The sequence below is a fragment of the Zingiber officinale genome, chromosome 1B (genome assembly GCF_018446385.1).
Source record: "Zingiber officinale cultivar Zhangliang chromosome 1B, Zo_v1.1, whole genome shotgun sequence".
Taxonomy (NCBI): domain Eukaryota; kingdom Viridiplantae; phylum Streptophyta; class Magnoliopsida; order Zingiberales; family Zingiberaceae; genus Zingiber; species Zingiber officinale.
The window spans coordinates 123,335,081-123,359,774 of record NC_055986.1 but is presented as its reverse complement, the minus strand read 5'-3'; the positions used below and the strand labels follow the sequence as shown (position 1 = coordinate 123,359,774).

General features: G+C 33.4%; 1 protein-coding gene across 1 annotated transcript in view; it reads left to right on the top strand.

Moving 5' to 3' along the window:
• Positions 1-6,623: 6,623 nt before the first annotated feature.
• Positions 6,624-24,694, top strand: part of LOC121976700 (trafficking protein particle complex subunit 8-like) — a 38,078-nt gene continuing 20,007 nt past the window's right edge. Inside the window, exons 1-10 of the mRNA XM_042528991.1 lie at positions 6,624-7,205; positions 7,289-7,383; positions 8,806-8,905; positions 13,073-13,171; positions 13,311-13,473; positions 16,607-16,724; positions 16,803-16,865; positions 20,880-20,960; positions 21,037-21,131; positions 21,506-21,656. Of these exons, the coding sequence (XP_042384925.1) occupies positions 7,046-7,205; positions 7,289-7,383; positions 8,806-8,905; positions 13,073-13,171; positions 13,311-13,473; positions 16,607-16,724; positions 16,803-16,865; positions 20,880-20,960; positions 21,037-21,131; positions 21,506-21,656 (1,125 nt within the window). The 5' untranslated portion in view covers positions 6,624-7,045. The remainder of the gene's footprint in view (positions 7,206-7,288; positions 7,384-8,805; positions 8,906-13,072; positions 13,172-13,310; positions 13,474-16,606; positions 16,725-16,802; positions 16,866-20,879; positions 20,961-21,036; positions 21,132-21,505; positions 21,657-24,694) is intronic.

Below are 24,694 nucleotides of genomic sequence, written 5' to 3'. Positions count from 1 at the left end.
AAGCAAAAGAACGAGAATAATAAGAGTAAGCAAAATCTGGTAGTTTAGTAGACTTACGAATACAAGTGGATTGACGACGGTGGAGAGAAGGATTATTCGCAATCTTAGGAGATAATTGGGTAGTGGCAGAAGGAGGAACATGTGGAGCGAATATCTCGGGAACCAAAGTACCAGATTCAGTTGAACTACTAGTAGGATTTGTGGGTGAATCTTCCTCGGTATTAGTATGGAAAGGATAAATGCAAACCAAATATGACTTTGTCATATTATGCGAACTAGTCGGAATAGAAAAGAATGGAATATGCTCAAGAAACACAACATGACGAGAGACATATAATTTTTGACTAATGGGATCAAAGTAACGGTATCTTTTTTGACTAACACCAAACTCAGAAAGACATAAAAAGCAGACTGAGATGCTAAGTTATTACACTCTGCATATGGACGAAGGATAAAGCAAGTACCAAAAACACGCAAAGAGGAATAGACAGGAACATACCCATACAATTTTTCAAAAAGTGACAAACTCGAATTATGTGAAGTTAGAATTCTATTAATGACATGAGCAGCAGTAAAGATTGCTTCCCCCCACCCCCAAAAAAAAAGCACTAGGAACACTGGCAGATAATGAAAATAAACAGGCTATTTCAATAAGATGTCTATGTTTTCATTCAGTCACGCCTTTTTGTTTAGGAGTATTTGTACATGAGATTTGATGAATAGTACCATCAGAAGCAAGTAAATGTGAAAATTGATTCGAAGTGTATTTACCCGCCAAATCACAACGAAAAACTTTATGACACTAGAATGTTGAGTTTTCATAAGAGCTCTAAAGTTATTAAAAATTGTAAGATAATCAGACATGCATTTCATAAGATAGACCCAAGAGTAACGAGTGCAATCATCAATAAATGAAATATAATACCTTTATCCCCCCTTTGTAGAAATATGAGAGGGTCCCCACACATCATAATGGATAAGATCAAATGGAGCAGAAGAAAAAGAATGACTTTTATAAAATGGTAAGGTAGAAAATTTGGCCAGTTTACAACCACTATAATCAGAAATATCAAAACTTTTTAAAGGTCCTAATGCTCCTGTAGAGGTTAAAAACTATAAACGAGACACTGAAACATGACCTAAGCGAGAGTGCCACAAATAAAAATCAAAAGATGAATGACTCAGATGAAAAGATGATAAATCCACACTCGAAGCTACAACTTCTAGTAATTTGAGTTGATCTAAAACATAGAGACCTCCTTGCTTATGGCCTGTCCTAATCAGCCTCTGAGATTGCGGGTCCTGAACATAACAATTGGATGAAGAAAAAGAGACTAAATATACAGACTCACAAATTGACTAATAGAAACAGATTTAAAGTAAGACTCGGAATATAATAAATATTAGTAAGAGATAAAGAAGATGTAACAATTGAACCAATACCTACTAATAACATAGGAGTACCATCAGCAGTCACAATAGATATAGATGAACTGGGAGAAAAAGAAACAAAGATGACAACTTGGATGACATATGATGGGAGGCACCAGAGTCTAAAATCCACAAGGATGAAGATATACCTGAAATATCAGACGACGACAAACCTATATGATAGAAAGCTGACATGGCAGAGGGTTGTGAAGCAAGGAACTATTGAAACTGCTCAAACATATATGAATCAGATTTCTATGAAGCATCTGCACGACCAGACATGATGACAGACGTAATAATTCTCAAAATAACCAAACTGTAAGGATACACATTTGTATGATCCACGAAAACTGATATCAGGACGACCCGTGGTCATACAAAGAATATAATCTGAGGCAGAAAAGGATGTCAAATGTAGAAATCTGTAGTACAGAGCGTCGGTGTCAAAATCAGTAGAAAAGGATATTAGTGTCGAAATTAGCAACATAGGGCTTCGGCACCGAAATAGGTAGAAAAGAGTGTTGGCGTAGAAATTGACAGCACAGGACGTCGGTGCCGAAATTGACAAAAAATAGCGTCAGCTCTGAAATTGGCAAAAAATAATGTCGACGCCAAAATTGGTAGGATAGGACGTCGGCGCTGAAATCGACAGAAAATAAATGTCGACACCGAAATCAACAACAACATGACAGAAAATGGATGGCGCCGAAATCAATAGCAGCAGTAGAAGACGGCAACGACAACAGAAAGTAATAACAGGAGGTGGTAGAAAAAATTAGTCAGAGAAGAGGAACCACTCTGATACCATGTAAAAATTAAGAGAAGGAAAAAACTAACTATATTATTAGATCTTAAAATTGATACAGAATATAAGGTCTTATATAGTTAAGTTAAGAAATCCTAAACTCTAAAAAAAAAAAAGGAAAAAGTCCAAATTACGCTATAAATAAATAAATATATAATTTAACAAAAGCAAATGTAACTAAAAGTCGATTGGGCTTACTGGCCGATTGAACGCACTGTGCTCTGAAAACAAGCTAAGGGGTCGAGTGAAGGCCTAATCACTGATTATGCGCCATAGAGTCGAGCAGAGGATCTCCTTAGGGAATGACCGATCGTACATCTATCTTATTGTACTCTTTTAAGGAAAGGTGTTAGAGGCCTTTATGACCTTTCGTTTATTAGGAATGTTTTGGGAAATGTACGAAGCTTTGAGATGTGTGCACAACACAACAGTGACACTATAAAAAAGAGCCTTCATTTAGAGGCAGTGGTATACGATGTTTCATATTTTGTCACACTCATTGCTACAGTATTCTGCTACTATTTTCTTTGACTAAGTCATGTGCTGACTTGAATGTCGGAGGGCTAACGTCGATGACCCCTTTTCTGACTCGGTACTAACGTTCCTTGTGTTACAAGATAGCGTGGAGTCTTTGCCGAATCAACAGCGGAGCCACATTTCTATCTCTCCTGGACAAGATAAGTGTATATATATATTAAAAAATAATATTTATTATGTAAAATATACGATATATGATATATTAATTAAATTATATCTTATATAATTAATTAAAATTTGCATATTTATCATATAAAATAGCTGATATATAATATATTAATTAAATAATATCTCATTGTTAATTTTAATGTCCTTATTTAAGGGTGATTTATACTCCTTATTCTTCTAATTATTTAGTCTTCCATTTACAAGATTAATAGATTCATATTAATTTGTATATATTCTTTTTCTTTATTGATAATTTTACATATCTCTTTTATATTCTCTTTTATATTCGACATCTCTCAAATATACATTTGTCTATTCTTCTTCGTCGTCGGTAACTTTGCATTACTTTTATATTCGACATCTCTCAAAACTTTATCCAATAATCTTAGGAGATTTTTACATCTTTTATGATATGTTTTGCTTTGACCCCATATTTGTTGTTCTTTCTTTCCTATAACAACATGAATATAGTTAACATTTACTTCATCCGGTCTTTTCTAACTCTTATTTAAAATAGATTATATTGAATTATAATCAAATAAACTAGAAAAAATTATATCATATCTCACTTTTTCTTTTGTTTTTTTCTCTCTCTCTAAACAATAGGTGTTAGAATTTCACCATCATCATCAAGAAAATATTAGAAATATGAATGAAAAAGAGATGAAAAATAATAAGAAAGAAACTTTATTGTAAATATGACTTTAGTCCCTCATTAAGAATTTCAAGATATATTGGTTGGTTATATTGATTCACATGCATTAATGATGTGAACAAATATATAGAGAGACTCTCTCATGCATAGATGTGCAAGGGGGGGTGCAATTCCAAATCCTGGATTGTATTAAACAAAGTTGGCTCGTGTGTGAACATGATTAGTGAATGAATTAATGTTTTGCCACAGATCATTTTGCTGCTTATTTAAGTGGGTAACGGATTGGCGCTTCAAAATTTGGCGAGTAATGATCATTAATCGCAGTCGGGTACCTCTCAGTTTGGCCTAACCACCAGTGTTTGGTGTGTATCACGATTAACTATTATATCATGGGAACACAGACGATCCGAGAAAATCTCGAATAACAGCTGGAGGTGGGGTGAATATGTTTTAAGGAAACTGTGTCCATTGCAGGCCTCGGTTCACTCTACTGCTTGGTTCGCTCTGTCGTTCAGTCCGCTTTGCCTTTAGGCCACTTTGCCCTCGACTGCTCGACTTCTCTGCCTTTAGGTCGCTTTGTGCTCTACACTCGATCAACCACTCTACACTCTACTGCTCCACACTCTGTCGCTTTGCACTCTGTCGCTCTGCACTCATCTGCTCTACACTCAATCATTCTACAGTCTACACTCAACACATGGTAGAAATCAGTCCCCATTAGTAGTATGAGATTATCTATTGAGATTACCTCAACAGATAAGTTAAATTTAATTTGGTGTAATTTTAATTTAGCTAATTTTCTAAAAACTCTCACAGATTGTCCAATAGACAAATCTTCTCAATTTTAAGTCTTATAATTTTAACCTTAATTATTAATATATAATAAGCCGACAATTTAAACCGTAATCAAATGTTATATTTTCGCCGCACCATCACTTCCTTAAACAACTTATTATATAGTTATGCCCTCATATGCAACAGTGAATCCAGTTGAATAATATAAAAATATTGATATTTGAATTTAAATTTGAAAAATATATATGATATTCAAAGTTAAGCTCCAAAATACAAGTACTTTTTAGCTCGAGCTCGATTTGAAATAAAATTTAAATCCAAGTTCGACTCAAATTATTCAAACTGCGAGTTGAGCATATTCGAAATAATTTAAATTCGAATTTGATTTGAATTATTTGAACCTTAATTTGAATATATTTAAGTTAAAATTGTATAAAAATAATTAGAATTCGATTTGAATTCAGCTCGTGAGCAGCTCATAAACAATCGAAAAAAATATTATGAGTTCGAATTCGGTTCGAAAAAATTATCAAACATTATCAAATTCCGCACGAATTCGATAATTTCAAATACAAATCAAATATTTGTTTTAACTGGCTCAAAAAGCTCACGAACAGACTCGAAAAGCTCATAGATTGACTTGATTCGTTTGCACCTCTACTCACAATCCGCCCTCAGGTTATGTCAGCGGTCTCAATCATTCTTGAGGCCACAAGCGGAAAAAAATTAAGGCTTTAATATTTTTTTAAAAATAAATATTAAAAATATTATTAGAAACATTTAATTTTATTAGTAAAATTTAAAAGGACAGTTAATATATTGCCAATGATTATTTATGCAATTGGAAAGAGTGACCAAGTAGTTCGTAGGAACAACTTTATCTTATACGAAAGCTCACTTCTTTATTAGTAAAATTTTAAAAAATAAAAAATATTTTATGTTAATTAATTTGACAATGAATAATAAATTATTGTAATATTATCCATATACATTTAATTTCTATTTTTTTTAAAAAAATTATCAATTAATTTTAACTTGATGAAAGAAAGTCTTAGTGTAATGATAAAAATTATTGTTGTGTGAACAAAATATAAAACGCCTGAGTAGTAGATGTAAACACTATATAAATAGGCACTTTCGTAGGATTCCATATTGATAGGAATTTCATTGACCAAGCTACATTTTTATCAATTTTAACTTTTATAAATTATCAATTAAATTTATTTAGTCAAAAATATTTAACTAGTAAACACGACAAATTATTAAAAGAAAAGAATATGTATAATAACTCTTTGAACAGTAAGAACATAGTAATAATGGTATAAAAAAAGATAACGAAGGAAAAATAGAAAAAAAATAAAATTTAGAGAAAAATAATTGTCCAATATTAAATATGTTTTTTTACTTTCAAAAGTATTTTTATAAAAAAATATCAATTAAATATAATCAATAAGTATTTTTAATTTATTAACCAAACTTAATTTTGATTATTAAATTTAATTTGTATCAGTAAAAAATTAAAAATTATGAATCAAATTTTAATAAAAAATAAAAATAAATTACCAACTAAATTTAACTTTAATATTAAAATTTAAAATTATCAATTATAAATCAAATTTTAATAAAAAATAAAAATAAATTATCAACCAAATCTAAATTTAATATTAAAAATTTAAACTATCAATCAAATTAACACGATTAAAAAAATAAAAATGATTAAATTTAACTTTAATCTATTAAAATTAAAAATTATTGATTAAATCTAAAAAATTAAAAATTATTAGTCAAATATAATCTAGCTACTAAAAAAATTAAAATATTGATGAAAAAAAATCTGGACTAAAATTTAACTTTAGTCATACTTTTAAATATTTAATATCCAAACTCTCACACACATTTTATATATATATATATATATATATAGGTAATCTATACTTTAAGTCATCCTGAATTAAGTGATATGAAAGAAGATAAATTATATAGAATCCATATATAATCAATAATCAAATTAATTAGGAGATGAGAAGATTTTTTTTCGAAGATATACGTCCTTCAAAACTGAATCCCTTCACCCGTTATAGTAACTTTGTTATCTCCTAATTAACTAGATCAGCTTACGGTGCGATATGATGATGACAGGTGAAGGGTGAAAAGATGTGCAATTTTGTATGTTTGCACTCAAGAAATGAAAGTTTTTGAGAAATTTAATATTCGAGGGCCATATTGAAAAACACATAAACTCCGAGCAACTTTTTGTCCTCAATTGGGTATTGGGTCTCCGTCCTCCTACGGTGCTCGATCTTCCTCGTCTTCGCCGCAGCTTCACTCGAATCTCAACCAGTGTGCTTCCCTCTGCTCCAATCTCCCGTGTCAGCGACGGATCCGCTTGTCTCCGGTGACTTCCCGTCAATTCGGCGCTTCATCGCAAGTTGACTGATTTCAATTGCTTGCGTTTACATCGCCTTTCGGATAATTTTTCGGCAAACATCGAGTGGCAACCTGATTTGTTGATGCTAATCGGATCGGCCGATTCCATAAATATTAGCATTTCTGGCATAGTTCACGCTTTTGCTAGCTAAGATTTATTTTCTCGCCGGGACAAATTACCGGAGGCATCTTCAGGGATTGTGAGCTCATTTCCATTGGAACATAAAATGGATCCTCTAAAATCATATTTCGGAAGATTGTTGCAGGAAGAGATAAGCCCTATGATAATGGTACGGACCACTCCGCTTGCGGAAGATGCTTGCCAGAAGAATGGGCTGAATTTTGTCGAGTTGCTTCTACCATTCTCGTCTTTCACTAAACTGAATGGTGACAAATCATCTACCTTTCATTTTTATGCTTTTTTAATGATTCGGTCAGATCCATTATCATGTGAGATCCTCCATTTTTAGTTCCTGTTCGTACTGCAAACGACCAACCTTATAGGATACAGCTGTTCAAGCTTCGTTTGGCTTATGCTTGTGATATACACCTTCAGAACGATGAGGTGCGATCAATTACTACTGATAGCGACAGTTTCTACTTGTTTTCATTATGAGAGGGTGATTATTTTATTCCTAATTAGTATCATGACATTTGACATTGTGACATTGCATTTGGACATCAACAAACTAACCTGTACGAGATTCATGCTCTCATTTTCTGTTGGAAGAAGTGCTATTGGGGATCTAACATTTTGAAAAACTTGTTTTCTTTAAAGAACTTAGAATCTTACTGATAATATAGTGATTTGCATGAGTAACTAAATATCAAAGCATTAAGATGATATGAAGGTGTACTAGGATTTTTTTTTTTTGTAATATGTTTGCATGTATGACTAAATCTTTAGATGGATTAGGTCTTCCTGACAGTTACATGTTAGTGTGGATGAAAACTGCTCTAAAGTGGAATGATTTGTTTCAAGCTGATTTTTGGCATACTGGGCATTTTGTTGGATTTAGAAAAGAAAATATAAAGAGAAAACACTTCATATGAGCCACAATGTAGGCTATATATGAAGAGTGATCTTTTACGCCTTGGATGGTTTGACACAACTATTTTGCTTGGATGATTCTACTTGGGAAAGATTGAGGGAGAATGAACAATGTAGTGTCAGATTTTTGTAATGATGCCACGGCTCCGTTGTTTTTTTTGTTATTTTCTCAGTACTAGTGCTGCTATCATACTTATGAAATCCTTCCCATGCCATGACCAATGCACATGCTGATTTCAATCAGCTGTTATAGGTAGTGGTGTTCTATTGTTTATGAAATAGCATATAGCCCATTGTTGTAAGATCATATTAGAAAGAAAGCAGAGAAACAAACTGCATCTACTTCTGAAGATAGATACTTAAGTTTAGTAACTAATTCATCTAAGAAGTATCTACCAAGTATGCTATTACATACACATCAACGTATCTATAAATATTCGGGCTTAAGAGTACCTATAGTTTATAATACGCCTTTGATAAAATGATGATATTTGAAATGTTGTCATTTTGCAGGCATTAAATTATCTTTATTATGATGTTTTTGAAATTTATATTATATATTCATTTTTCTGTTCTTGCTCATATATTTTGCATATGTTTCTCATCTCACAATATGGTTATATTCACTTTATTTAGATATTCAAGTATTTAATTGTATATATGTTGGCAATACATGTGATGATTCAAAATGGATTTGAGACAGTCTTACGGCATATACTAGCTAGGTTCATGTTGACAACTGGCAAATGCCTGGTGCAAATGCTATAACTGAAATTTGGTTCCAGTTAATCACTTTAAAGGAAGCAACATATACATTTTATAGATGGAGTAATGACATGTATATTCTCGTGATTCATGATTAGCTTGACATTGGTAGATAACTTACATTAAAGACATTTTGTTGGTCAAAATTTACCTTTGGCCATATGCTAGCAGGTTGCTGAAGAGCATTTGAAGCAGGTGGTGCTTGATGCCAACCAAAATATTCTTCCTCATTTGACCTCTGAGCCACCAGAACTTCAAAATTTACTTAAAAGTGAGATGACTTCTATAATCATATGAATTTGATATTATTTGTCTACCATATGCATAGGGTCCTGCATTTTCTTTCCTGTAATACCAGTATAGAAGATTGTTTTTCATATGTGAGTCATTTCATTGGCTTGATTGATGTCTAATTGCATTGCTTCTTCATATTACTTAATTGGGAAATCAGGCTTACTGAAAACCATTTTGGGTTAACATTCAGGTTGTTTTAACTGTGTCAGTGAAATAATGGAATAACAGGCTTAGCCACAAACCAATATTTTTGATTAATAAGTTTGGCCTATATGCTCTATATCCGTGGTTGTAACTCATAATCTCCTATTGGGAATAACAAAAAATACAATATCTTTTCCCTTTCAATTTCATGTAAGAGTAGGTTCTCATTTGTTGTCGAAGTGTTCTTCAACTGTCTTAGGGATGACAATGACCTCCCCTTCCTTCACCTTTTCCTTCTGGAGAACCATTGTAGCTTGACATGGGATAACTTGATCTCCCTTTGCTGGTACCATTATGATTCAATATCCCGCTCCATCTAGTATATCTACCTGTAGGTCCCAAAATTTTCCAACTTCAGCAGCTGCTGCTATCCATGCTATGCTCCCTCTCCAACTGGCCATGAGAACATCACCATGGGAACATTGCTGCTAATGTTCATCTATCCCTTCTATAAACTTTTGTAGTCAGGCATTACCAACTTCTGCATATTCTTCTTTACAACCTTAGTACTGCCACTACTGTGGTCGCCATCTTTTTCCATAATCATCCTGAGCCTATTAGATCAGAAGAGTTTTTCAGATAGGAACGAATCATTTGCCTTCATATCAATTTCCCCCATCTCTTTCTCTCTTTCCTCATTACGCAAAGTGGAAGTATTGTCAGGTTTCAAATTTTGCCTTTCTTTTATCCTTCTTAGTTTACTTTTTGCCATCTCTCCCCTCTTAGAAATTGATGCCAGAATTTCACTCTAGCTTCACTTGATGCCTTTTCCTTTTCTCAGTAAAACGATTGAAAATTTAATCTCCACCATTTCTCTTCTTACAAGGGGAGCCTTGGCGCAACGGTAAAGTTGTTGCTTTGTGACCAAAAGGTCACGGGTTCGAATCCTGGAAACAACCTCTTGCAAAAAGCAGGGTAAGGATGCGTAATGGATTCTTTCCCAGGACTCCGCATAGCGGGAACTTCTTGCACTGGGCTGTCATTTCTCTCCTCACAGCATAATTTTATTGGAACTCTAACCTCACTTTTGTCTGTCATTCAATTGGTGGCAACTTATAGATTAGTTTTTGTTAATCTTCCTATTTTTTTTTTTTCATTTCCTGTAGATGTCAGAGTTTAACTCATTTTTCTCTTTGCCATCTGCATCTCTTGAGTATTACTATCTTTACTTAGTCTCTCCCTATCTTAAATCCTCAACTTAAGAGTAGATACTGTCACTTTACCTTTCCAATTTTCAGAGTCCCATGATATATTCAGTTCGAGGGAGGGTTAAGGTAGGATATTGTAGTTGAGAAGCTTGTACACATTTGAAGATTCGAAAATCATACCTACTCCATGAAAATTTACTTTTGAATTCAGTCTGATTATTATTTTTTCTATAGATCATTGTAAACAATTGCATTCTAACCTTTGGGTCTTTGGGACCATGGTTGGCAAACTCAGCTGATCAAAATACCGATCAGCCGAATTAGATGGGAATTGGCAAAGACCAATCTGATTTTGGCTGATAAATCGGGCAATGCTATTGATCCTTTGGAGGTATGCAAGAATAGGGAAAAAAAGACAGTCACAAATCAAATTGATCTCAATAGAAATCAGAGAGATATGAATCCCCACCCACCCACCCACCCACCCACTCGCGCGCGCGCGCACACACACGGAAAAGAAAAAAACACAGTTGTGAGTTCGTGGAAGAGGAAGATACATTGGCTGAGAAGGAAAAAGAAGTCACGTGACTACTAAATTTGGAAACATGGGAACAAAGCGTGCTGCAATGATGTTGGCTTGTTAATTAGAAACTTGCACTACTTTTAAAATACAAAACAGTTTTAGCTTTTAATGTATTATTAATTCATTAATTTCTTCTATGGCAAAAACGGAAGAGAAAGCATTATTCGGACATATTATTTTTTTTTATATTTTGATATCATTAAATATCTTCATATATTTTAAATATTTTATGTAACTTTAATTATGTTAAATGGATGCACTAATGGTAAACAAGAACTTGCCATCTAGATTGAGAAGACTGTAGTGAACATGTCAAAGTGGAAGCATTTCATTGCTGTGGATGTGTTAATTAATTATTAATATTATTAATTACTACATAATTATTTAATAATTTGATACTGTTAAAGAATGTGTAACTAATACTGGCATTCATGTATAGTTAATCATCAACTGTTAGTATTTTATTAAATTGTTAATTAACATTGTCAAATAATAAGTAATCTCTGATATATTATTACATATTTAATCATGCAATGTATTTAATTACACAATATAGTTGATGTGCTATTAGAGACTCTATGACTACATATCTGTTAGTATATTATTAGATCTAGACTAAAAATGGATAAGTCAATTGTAATATTTTGATACTAATAGTCACATTATTTGTTATAATAACAACAACAATCAAGCTTTATCCCACTAGGCGGGGACATTATTTATTATTTGTTATAATGTTACTGATTAAATAACAGTGAGTATATAATATGATGCTATTTAAATTATTTATTGGCATGGTGGTGATTAGTTGTCTTGTTTTTGCTGATATTTAATCAAATTCAGCATCCATCATATATAGGTTCAATTTTTTTATTTTTATTTATTTTTTAGTTTTTTCATCGTATCTATTAAACAAAAGGGGAGCCTTGGTGCAACGATAAAGTTGTTGCTATGTGACTGGTCATGGGTTCGAGTCATGGAAATAACCTTTTGCAATGTAGGTAAGATTGCGTGTAATAGACCTGCATTGACGGGAGCTTCGTGCACTGGGCTACTTATTGTATCTATTAAGCAAAAATTATTTTTTTTTTTCATTTTTTTAAAATTTTTTTTCCTTTGCTGATTTTGATCCCACTGATTCTACTGTGCAAATCCACCTACACTTAAGTTCTGGTCCCAATACTCATATTGATGACTATGTTTCGGACTTTTGTGATAATATAGTGTCTTTATTATCTTTGCCAAGCATTTTTTTGTCCATATATATATATAATTCTGGTAAGTTGTACGTAGATAATTTATCAGCTTAAGGACTTCTAGTAATCAAAAAATTAAATTTGATTCTTCATTTTGCCCCTGCATTGACACCAAAATTCCATTGAAAGATGATAATATCAATAGAATGTGGTCGGATGACTGAAACCATGTTGGAGATGGTTGGCAGCTGTTAATGAATTGAGGAAGACTTCATCTAGTTTGCGTAGGGTTTGATTGTGACCAAGTAAGTCTTTGTCATCTTCGGATTCTCGATTTCTCCATATTCTTCCTCTTTTTCTTCATCTAACTCTTCTCCCTCTTTATTCTTCTTCTCCATGTCCCTTCTCCTCTTGATAATCAGTGCTGACTAACAACAGCCTGTGCAGAGGCATGTATGTTGGTTGACACCAGAACTACTTTGTTTTGACCAGCATTTTAAATCTGAAACTAGAACTTAATCTTAAAACTTCTATGATCAAATTATTGGCCTAACACTGAATGCTGTTTTTCCTCTGGATAGGATGCCTAATGTTTATAATTCTTAGTCTCATACCTATTTTTTGGAATATCAGGTAGGCCTAGAGGCTATATATATTCATGGGCTATAATCTCCTCCAGCGATGAGAAAAAAACAGTACTTTTCCGTCTTAACCCAATCATTGCACCTTCTTTTGGATGTGAGGATAGATCAAATCTTACTTCTTGTGATTTCTTGTCCTTTCCAATGGGTACTGACAGCATATTTCTCATTTCAGTTTTATCAAGTGGTACCTGTTAAAATTTAGGAAACTTAATATTGGCCAATACTGACAGGAAATATTGGATCTCGGCTGTTCTATCTCTATATTTTGGAATGTAATTTATATTTTTGTCTCTCATTTTGCTAATCAATACCTAATAATACTTTGAAGCTAGTCAGTTCTTAATGATTGTTTGTTTCTATGTTGATCAGAATCTGATTTATGCCCATCATGGATAGAGACATTCAATAAGGAGCTTATCCGGACAGTATCTTTTTCAGAGCATGAAACTTTTGACCACCCTGTGGCATGTAAGAAATGGTCTTCATCATTGTCTTTGATTCTTTAATTTGAGTAATCACCTATTCAGTTTCGACATGACTGTAATGTAAAAGAGATTTACAATTTTCTTATGCCCATGCATGGTTATGTATATGGACATTTGTGCAGGTCTATTTGTGGTGTCATCAAAAGATGAACAACCTATCAACAGATTTGTGGATCTTTTGAACACAGATCAATTTCCACCGCTTCTTAATGATGGGGTGATGGATCCAAAAATATTGAAGCATTATTTGGTATTACATGACAGACAAGATGGCTCACCTGATAAGTAATTTCCTTTTTTCTTTTATTGCTACCACACTATGTTAATTTTTCTCTATTGTTCAATTAACTTGTTTTTTTGTCATTGTTATTTGATTTCACCTGCGTGTTTTGACCACCAATTTTTATACTCTCGGTTTAATTTTGTATTTGTTAATATATTTTTTAGTAAATGACACTTTCTAAGCAAATTTTTAGTCCTTTTCTAAACCAAATATGTGATGCTAAGTCACCACTAAAGATAGGGTTGGTGGTAGCTTTTGTAAAAGAATATAAAGGGCAGCCCGGTGCACGAAGCTCCCGCCATGGCGCCATGCGGGGTCTCGAGGAAGGATCCGTACGCAACCTTACCTTGCTTTTTGCAAGAGGCTGTTTTTAGGATTTGAACCCGTGACCTTTTGGTCACATGACAACAACTTTACCGTTGCGCCAAGGCTCCCCTTCTGTAAAAGAACATACACAATTAAAAAAAAATGATTAACCAGGTCAAGTATTGTCGAACCTGGGTGACCGGCTCTCCGCGGAAGTTTCTCACCGGCCGCAACATACACAGTTTAAGATAAGATGGATACTGTTTTTGAAAGACTGTTTTTTTCCTTTGGATTTTCTGTTTTTTAGAAGCATCTCTTTTAGATGTGTGTATCTTGAATATGGTGACTTTAGGATCTTTCTAAATTGATTGTTTATCTAGCTTGATCTTCCACAATATTGTTTTCCAATTAAATTTGGAACTCCAATTATCAAATTGCTACTTTTCCCTGTCAATAGTTATCCCTGTCCACTGAAAGATACTGTGTACAACTTGTGCCCTGCTTTTTAAACTGTTACATAGGAGTCCATGTATGCAAGATGACATCATATAAGAACTCTTATTCATGGTATGGACACCCCTTGGAGTTTGGGGTTATTACATGTTCCACCTTGGTCCAACTTTTTCTTTTGTTCCACTCAACTCTGAAGCCTCCAATGTTGACCCTCCATTGAGAAAATCATTGAAGTGGTTTGCTTTCAATGAGTTCGGTAGTATTAAACTGTATTAATGCTTCTAAGTTTAGCTATCCTTAATAAAGAGAGGCACCTACCTCAATGCTAGTGCGTAGCCTTAGTGCCTCAGGGAAATGAAGTTGCTCTTGCCCAGAATGAAATCAAGGCACTTGGGCCCATCGATTGAAATGTCGTTTAGTGTCGGGTGACATGGACGGTTTTTACCGTTCCGCTGGGCAAGCGAAATCGACATCCTACGTGCGACCATTTCGAGCGTGCGTCGCAAGTAGCAGGGCGTCCCTAATGTGTGGCCGGACGCTTCTGGTGCTGCCGGAGGCGTCGCGGGGCACCTGAAGCGTCGCGGGTGTTGAGGCGTTGCGGGTGTCGAGGCTTCGTGATGCGATGTTTTGGCGGCACTAGAAGCGTAGCGAGACACTTTTGGCGTCGTCGGAAGAATTGTCGGACGCCTCTGGTGCTGCCGGAGGCATCGTGGGCGTGTGTCGCGGGCATATCCTGTGCAAAATTAATATTGTAATTTAAATAATTCAAATAATTCTCATTTAAGTGTGATATTTTGAAGGTGCTTTTATAAATCCTAATTAAATTACCTCAATAAAATATAAAAAATATATTTAAATTTTTTAAAAAATTAATAAATTTTATTAAATGATATTATGAAATTATTTTTACTATTTTAAATTTTATTTAAAAATTCTAATTTTTTATAAAAATTCTAATTTTTTATAAAAATTCTAATAAATTAAATTTATATTCTGATATATTTTAAATTATTTTATATTTTTTTTTACCGTTTTAATATTTAATTTATATTCTGATATATTTGTAATTATTTTATTTTTTTACTGTTTTCATATTTAATTGATATTTTAATATTTTTAAAATTAATAATTAATTAAATGAATAAATAGTTAATTTATATAATTATTATATATAAAATAACATCTTTGTATTAATTTATATGATTATGATTGTATAATCTGGGTATTGGAGAGTTATAGAGGTTATTTAAGTAAAATGTTATAAGTACCAATGTTTCCATCTGATTTACTCCACTACTTTTAGTATTAGCAAGGTAACATATTATGATGTATTAATTTTAATTCGAATGATTGATAAATCAATTTTCTTTATAGAAAACTATATTTAATTATTTTTTCTAACAATATTAAGTTATTTAATAGTGGGGAACTTATATAAAATCAATATACAACTTATTTTTAAATTATACACAATAAATATATTTATCTAATAATTACTATATATAAATAAAAAAAATACTAAAACCATATCGGCATGGTACGATACGATACCGAAATCGTATCATTCCGGTATGGGACCGAAACCTCGACATGGGTCGAAATTTTAAACCTTGCTTTGGCCTCACCTTCTCGATGAGCACTGAAGTACTTGCCTAGGTGAGGATTGAGCGATTATTAACGTTAATGGTTTTCCTGGTTTAGAGCTTTTCAATCATAGTGAAGCAATTTTTGATTGCTAATGACACTTCTTCTGCACCCATGTATTTCCAGAAATTGAAAGTTGGATTAGATGAGGTATTACCAGGTCCTTGGTATTGTGAATTAATTATATACAAAGAGTAGATGTTTGATTCCATTAATATAATTCTCGTCTAATGATCAAATGATAAATCAGTTGACATTTGCTAATATATTTCTTCATAATTAACATCCGATACATGAAGTGTAGGTAAATTTATTTGATTGATGGTGGATTATTATGATATTAGACTAGCTCATTGCGAGTCCATTTATTACAAAATCTTGGCATGGTACAAATGATAAAAGGGCAGCCCAGCGCACGAAGCTCCCGTCATACGCTTGGCATGGTACAAATGATACATTGACTTAAATTACAAACCAGGAAGACAAACTCACAGTGTGGAAATGTGATTGCACTGATTTTGCTGCTTCTGATAACATGATGTTCTCTTGCATTCTTCATGAAAATTACATGGAAACTTTTTCCCTTGTGATTTTATCTTACCTTTTTAGCAGGCATCTTTACACTGTTGATTTGGTATGTACTTTGTGTATTGAATCTGTTCTCTAATTATCATTATAGTAAATTCTCGATGTTAATGATGGTTGAATCGGTCAATTTTTCATTTTTCGAAGGGTCTCCAATATTTTAGCAGAAATGAGGAGTACCTTTGGATCAAACTGCAAATTCTTGTGCATAAATTCTGCTGAAGCTAGGAGTGATGATGGGAAGGATGTTCCATGGATGCCTTATGTAAGCTCGTTGTTAAATTAGCTTAACATGACTATGCTTTTAGCTCTTGTTGATTTCTCTAAAAGACATTGTATGCAGGGAAGCCATATATTGCACAGAGATAATACTGCTCGTTTGCTTAGCCGTGAGGATATTAATGGGGTAAGATTGCAACAAAAAGTTTGCAATTGTTTTATTGAACTTGCTGATCTTTTGTCCTAGTGGTCTTGAGGAGTGTTGGCCATGTATTTATACGTTAAACCATAATGTCTTATCAGATACAAATAGTTTTACTTTAGCAGTCAAAGAGGTCTCCTGTGGGAATTGTGAGAGCCAAAGCACCTTAAGTGTTTCTTACATCTTTTACTAGGTTGATTTAGTAGTTGAAATAGTCTATTAATATTGTTTTGGCTTACTTTGGAAGAATTTTTATTACTTGGAGATCAAAGCCATGAAATCCTGAAATAGTCTATTAACATCGCTTTGACTTGTTCTGGAATAATTTTAATACTGGAGATTGAAGCCACCCATCCCCAAAATCCAGTTGTTTTGAATCTCAAAATGGGTCTGGAGTTCTTTTAATTGTACCAAATTTGTTCACACTTGATTTAATAAAATTTTATTTTCTGAATGGAAATTGTATCAATCTAAATGTGTTTGATATATTTTGGCTTTTTTTGGCACATCCTAACACAACCTATTGAGTTGGGAGATCCCTAAAACAGACAAGTCTAAGGGTTCGAATAATGCAAAGGCTAATTCCTTAACGACTCCTCTAGAGCTGGCCCCACAAGTATAGAGGGAGGTAAATGCAGGTAAGCAGGAGGCATATGGTGAGGTGAATACCGGGTTGTGAGTTCCAGGGACTCGATCTCTGGCCATTATGCTAGAGATGTTATATGCCCACTGTGCTACGCCCTGGGCGCTAATTCCTTTGTGTAAAGCAATGCTGACAAATGGTATTGAGCAGCAATATTTTTGAGCGACTGTCTTGGCTCAGAGGAGATTGAGGTGTCAAGTTCTATAATGTATCTAGCAAGGGATGCAAATTATGGTGGTAGAGCAAAATTTCTGAGCTACCCATTTCTATTATGGGGACTTAAAATGTTAATCACTATCATATGTTTGCCAAAGTATTAAAAATTAAGGTTGTTGAGTCATACCTAGACATCTGTGCTAGCCACAGCCACTCACTAGCAAGCACAATTACTACTCTGGATCATGAGCTACATTAACTAGCAGAAGCTTTTGTGACACTCGTACATTCCTCTAATTTGTGAGATGCGGGTGTATAATGCAACATGTATATGATTTCCTAGATAGTTCATTGAAACTCCTGTTACAAATGTTTAACATTCAATATATCGCATTCCAAGTTCATATTTATTAAAGATTCTGTCTCATTATTGCATAGACCCATAATAAAGTTCTGAAGCAACAAACATTTTGGACTTAAGAGAGAATTACTGTAGAATGTTGTGATTTAATATTTGTCCCATCAAACAAGATTATTGTGATATAATTCTTTACAAGGTTAACGTCGCAGTCAGATACACTTTTGGTACCATACATTGACAATGCTAACGTCAAAAGGTGTTGAGATATATTTGGAAGGCTTTAATTCTTTAATTATCTTCCACTTTGTCTATTTAATTTATGATTTGAACAATTAGATAGTAAATTGTTAAAATTTTATTATATAATGCTGTACCAACACTTGACACATTTCAACACATGGAGAAATAATGAATTTGACTTCTTTATTCCCTTTGTATTATAAGAATATAACAATTGGATAGTAGTTAACATTTTATTGTATAATATAGTATCAGCACTCTACATACTTCGATCCACTTTGAAGTATGTTGACTTCTACAGATATAACTCTAGCAATTAGACAGTCATATTAAATTTTAGAGAAATGTGTTATGAAATTATAACAAATTTGATTAAGAAGCATTAGTCAAATTCATTTGAAGGTGTCTTGATATGCTTTGATGCATTCCAAAGCATGTCAGCTAGCAATAGTGTATCTTTTGTTGATGACACAGGAGAGAGATTAGCTATATGTTCTTGTATCAGGGCTTAGTAATTTATTAAATAGTAATTCATAGCATGAATTGCAAATTTTCATACAGCTAAACTCAATGATACGCTTGATTGTTGAATCACATGGTTCTCTAAAGTTGATTTGCACAGTGGTTATATCTATTTTGAATTAAATTGATGATGATTAGAAAACTAATTTCAAACCAAAAGATGCGCTGCATGAATGTTTTGCCACTTCTTTTGGATTATGATTTGAAATCTTGTACCATGCCTGGTGAAACAATTGAAATGTATTGTTCCCATAAATTACTAAAATCCGATAATACTACTTGGCATAGGTAATGTCTCTTTTCTCTACTTCATCTCCTTCCTCCTTTAACCTTCAAGTTATCACCCGCACCATGCATCAGAAAGTCGACATGATACTGAAATAGTATCGTGTTCCAGTTAAAGACTGAAACTTTGTCATGCCTCAAGATTTTAAACCTTATTTTGGTTGATCAAATATTTGAGTATATTTAAGTAATGCCCAAGTTTGCAACTTTGATAAAAAGAGTTTGGTAGTATTTTTGAGAGCATTGTGATATCCATTGATATTGGAGTTATTTACTTGACTTCTTATGACTTATCCCTGAAGCACTGTGAATGAGAAAAAATTATATGCCAATCTTAAAAACATGATCTTCCTTGCACACCCAAGTCCAACTATTCGTTTTATCATATGCTAAATCTCAATACAGAACACTTTTTATCTGTTCTGATTAAATTAAACTGATTAGGGAACGACCTGAACCAAATAGCCCAAACCTTATAATTACATTATTGGATTTTATCCATTAGGATCAGCTTACACAGCCACACTGAATTCTCACAGTTGGCTGGTACAAATTTAACCATTATATTAACCTATATTGGCTGCTTGTTTAAATCTGCCATCTTTGGAGGCTATCAGGTTAAACTGAAAGAATATGTAGATGCTGCATGCCCTTTCTTAAGTCTACTATGCTGCCATCATATAGAATTAACTTTGTAATTGCCTCATTAAAATCATTGTTCACCAAGCTTGTCCCTTCACTTTTTAATCCTATTGTGGTATTTCAGTTGGAATGGATGTTGAGCCACTGACTATTTTGAAGTGACCAGTTTCATTTATAGTGTTAGAAGATCCTGCATGTCCTTTTCTTATGCCATGGAAAAATCAGTTTCCTTGTGTAGGTTAACACTAACACAAGGTCACTACTTCACACTTGCCACATTACCTACTACAGAACTTTTGAGCATGCAATAAAGTTGTATGAAGGGGTAACTATATATAGTTGGTACTGGGACACAACTTGAAGAGTGGTTTTTAGATCGTCCTTTAAATCCATCTTGGAAGTGACCAGTTTCATTTATAGTGTTAGAAGATCCTGCATGTCCTTTTCTTATGCCATGGAAAAATCAGTTTCCTTGTGTAGGTTAACACTAACACAAGGTCACTACTTCACACTTGCCACATTACCTACTACAGAACTTTTGAGCATGCAATAAAGTTGTATGAAGGGGTAACTATATATAGTTGGTACTGGGACACAACTTGAAGAGTGGTTTTTAGATCGTCCTTTAAATCCATCTTGCTCATATAATGGAAAATAAGAAAAGAAAACCAGCACAAATTATAAACAACAATAACAATAATAGTGGGGTCAATTATATGGATCCTCTTATGGCATGGGGTTCAATCCCCTACTATATCCTTATCTATATTTAAATGAAGTTTATCCTTTATTATCGTCTCCCTCTTCCGCTATTAATATGTGTATTTATTATGGTTTCACATCACCTAATTAGGGTATTGATTAATTGTCTAAATACATATTCATACCAGCACAAATTATGCATTAGAAAAATTAATCAATTTGTTATGTTGCATTTTCCTATTTATTCTTAATAATAAATTTTTTCTTAGTTGAAGCCACTAAAAACTTGTAAGTGCGTACGTGTTGATTTTCCTGACACAACTAATAGAAGTGGACATGTTTCTCATGTTGGATGTGGTTGCTTTCTTGACACCTCTAGTGCTGTAGCAATTGTTTATTTTTTAGTGAAATTTGACCAAGAAAAATTATTTGAATACTTGTTTTGTAGGTTAGGGATTTCATGCAAGATTTATCTTCCAATTATATTATTCCACACATGGAGCAAAAGATACGAATTCTCAATCAGCAGGTTTTTTCCTGTGAATTGTTCTATTTCAATTACAAAGTTACAGTTTTGTTCATTATGTTAACAGGCTACTTCCTAGGTTGCGGCAACTAGACGAGGTTTTAGAAACCAAATAAAAAATTTATGGTGGAGAAAAGGAAAAGAAGATGCACCTGAATCTCCTGATGGTCCTACGTAAGGATATTCTCAATGAATTTTTGTATACTATGATTTAGAGATATCTTATTATGCACCACCTATATTGATTGGGTGGTGCAATTGCTGCACCCCTTCAATGAGATATTAAAATGCTGACTACTTTGTACCTGCTGAATTGGTGAAAGTTATATTTCTTTCTAGTCTTTGATTTTTTTATTACTCCTCTTCTCTCTTCTTTTTCTTTCCATCCTTCTTTATTTTCCGTTTGGATTAAGCCCTCTTAATTATTTCTTCTCCTCTTCCTCCTCATTCTCATATTGTGTTGACTGGTATAGCCATGTGACCCAAAAATAATTCTTTATTTTTATGTTGTGCCATGTATCTCTAATTTTTCCATGAATATGTGGCAGATATACATTTAGCTCTATCGAGTCTCAGATAAGAGTCCTTGCTGATTATGCCTTTATGTTGCGGGATTATGAACTTGCCTTGTCAAATTATCGATTACTTTCCACTGATTACAAACTTGATAAAGCCTGGAAGCGTTATGCTGGTGTACAGGTAACTTTCAGTATTTGTTGCTAAGATTATTTAACTGAGGCAGCTTCTAGCTCTCAAATAATTACTCTTCATTCTAATTATTTTTTTCTTCTTATTTACGTTCTTGGCCTCTAGGGTTCCATGTGTATTTGCATGCATTTTACTTCAGTTTGCTTCCAGATTTTCAGATTTATGCAATTTGAACGTGCCATTATGTAAAAATGACATTATTTGCCCTGCAAACTAAAGAGACTCTTATTCTTTACAACAATCAGTTTGAAAGCACTTTTAACAGTGCCCATAACAAACATCATGAGTTGCTGTTTGTGGCTGGAAACTTTGGATCCGTTTCTATGTTGGGAGCAGAAATAGATTTATTTCTAAATTTATGTGATTCACTTGATGTCCTGAAACCATGTACTAGAAATACATTTAGTTCTGAACCATTGATAAGGCTATGGCTTCATTTGTGAATGGGGATCCACTCAACAACGCTTGGATGATCTAAAATCGTGAGCTGATTTTACAGATTCATCATCTCATTCACATGTTGACCATGTTGGTAATTGTGAGGTATTGGTGTGTTAGATGTCGGATGCTCGGGATAGCATTGATTGTTGTACTTGTGTTAAAATTGGCATGTCTTACTCTCTATTATAAATATGTGCGGATTCTGGGTTATACCCACGAGTTCATGCTTAAGCTTATTGATTGAGTTTATAACATATAGATGTTATACCCGCATATTATTATTTGCAGTGCAAAACCTAGTGCAAAACCTGGATGGATGTTAGCCGTCACATTGTAAGTTTGAGGTAGTGTATCATGTTGTTGGTTACATTGCCATTGGAGCAAGTTTGTTAAATTGAGGTTCATATTGTGGATTGTTTTGATGAATTTTTGGATTGAAAATTGTAAGGTTCAGATAAAATATAAAAATGTGTTTGATTCTACTATTACTGTATGAGCACAAGATTATTACAATTTGACAACATGAGTATGAATAAATTTCATTGTCAAATACTTTTTACTTGGAAAAGTTATTTTTGACAAATGGAAGACTGTTGGTGCAATTGGATCTTAGTTTGAATAATATGTTTGATATTGGAAATGATGCATTAAGTAGGTCCAAGTTGATCGAATTGTTGACAACGTAAGAAGTTCAAATGGGTCGAGGTTGACTAGACATTTGACATTGGTTTAAGTCCAATGATGTTGGTGAATATGGCGAGCCCAACAAGGTGTTGACAATGGAAAAGACTTATTGGTAGACTAGACACTTGACAATTGTGAAGTGCAATAGGGGTTGATAGAGGAAGTCCTAAGGAGGACATGGACTATATGTTAGGTAGGTGATGGACAGGAAGTCCTTAGTTACAAAACCAACTATACATAATAATAATAATAATAATATTATTATTATTATTATTATTTAAACTCTATTATATTTTACTATATTTTCACTTTTTTTTTATTTATATATATTTTTTTATTTTGTTTTTTTAATGTTTTTTAATTTTCCATTTTTTTTTTTTGAATTTTTTAATGTTTTCCTATTTTTATGTTTTTTTGTATTTTTTTAATTTTTTAATGTTTTTTCTATTTTTTTATTTTTTAAATTTTTAATGTTTAACCATTCTGATCCTTACCTTGTGCTGATAAGTAACCAATCTTTACACACATAGATAGATTACACGTACACATTACAGTAGTAATAATTATATTCTAACTAGGAAGACGCTGAGCTCGGGCCCATATTCAACGTTACGAGTGCACCACCTATTAAGCCTTTAGCTATCCAGATTTTGGCTGACTTGAAGTAGATCAACGGGCAAATGCGGCCGTGAACAAAATATGAACCATGTGTTTTCACACTAGCTTTAGACAATTCTGCAGTTGGTCCCAAACTTTATGCAAATGGATTTTTGTCAACAGATGCACCGTGGCCTTGGGGAGTAAAGTTCTGCAGATATTAGTCCCCATTATCATAATGAAGAATATTCTGACCATAACTTGTATTACGAAAATATGGATGATGGATACAACAAAAAATGGTACAGTAGAAACAATCATCATGTAAAATTTACCTTCAGGGAAGGAAGAAACAAATGTGGTAGAAACATACCATAAATGGTTCAACCATCGGAGAAAAAGTTAGCTCAGCAACATCATACAGTGCAAGCTTAGATGCAAAAATCCATGGTCTACCATTCAGAGGTAGACCATGAGCAGATGTCTCAGCTAACTTCTCACGTGAAGTATCAAATGCATTCCACAACTGAAAAAGAAAAATGAAAATCTAAAACAAAAAATGAAATCTAAAATCATGATTCTAGATCCATGGGGAAAACTAATAATACTCTTGAATATAAAAAAGAACAAGAGAAAAATCTCATTGAAGTAGATAACTAATAAACCAGTAACAAGTTTTCTAGATACTATAGCTAGATACACAAAACATAGAAATGAGCTAATAAAACGTCTGTGCTTCCTGGTTATATATTTCAGTCTTCAAATACTCCAAATGAAGCCTCTGTTTGAATTCAATTTTCATTTCCTATATTCCTAAAGTCCTTCCCATTTTCACCAATTCAAACTGAACCATTCCTGCCCCACTCGTCTGGGAACACTAAGACAAGGAACTACTTTAACCACTAATTGAACACTAGTCCATTTATATATTAACATGCCAATCAAGCCCTTATGATTAACTTGCTATGCAGAAAAACTGGGAAAAGACTTATTGGTAGACTAGACACTTGACAATTGTGAAGTGCAATAGGGGTTGATAGAGGAAGTCCTAAGGAGGACATGGACTATATGTTAGGTAGGTGATGGACAGGAAGGTCATAAAGGATTGAATGTTGGGCAGTGAAGAAAGTCCTTACAGGTTAAGATGGGATGTAAGACAAGTGATGGATAAGGAGGACTAAATGTTTTGTAGTTAAGGACATCCTATGTCAAAGGAACTGGATGTTAGCTTGGTGACAGAAGTCTAAACGAGTAATAGAGGATTGAATTTTTGACAGTGATGAAGGCTTGACACATCAAGAGTGACT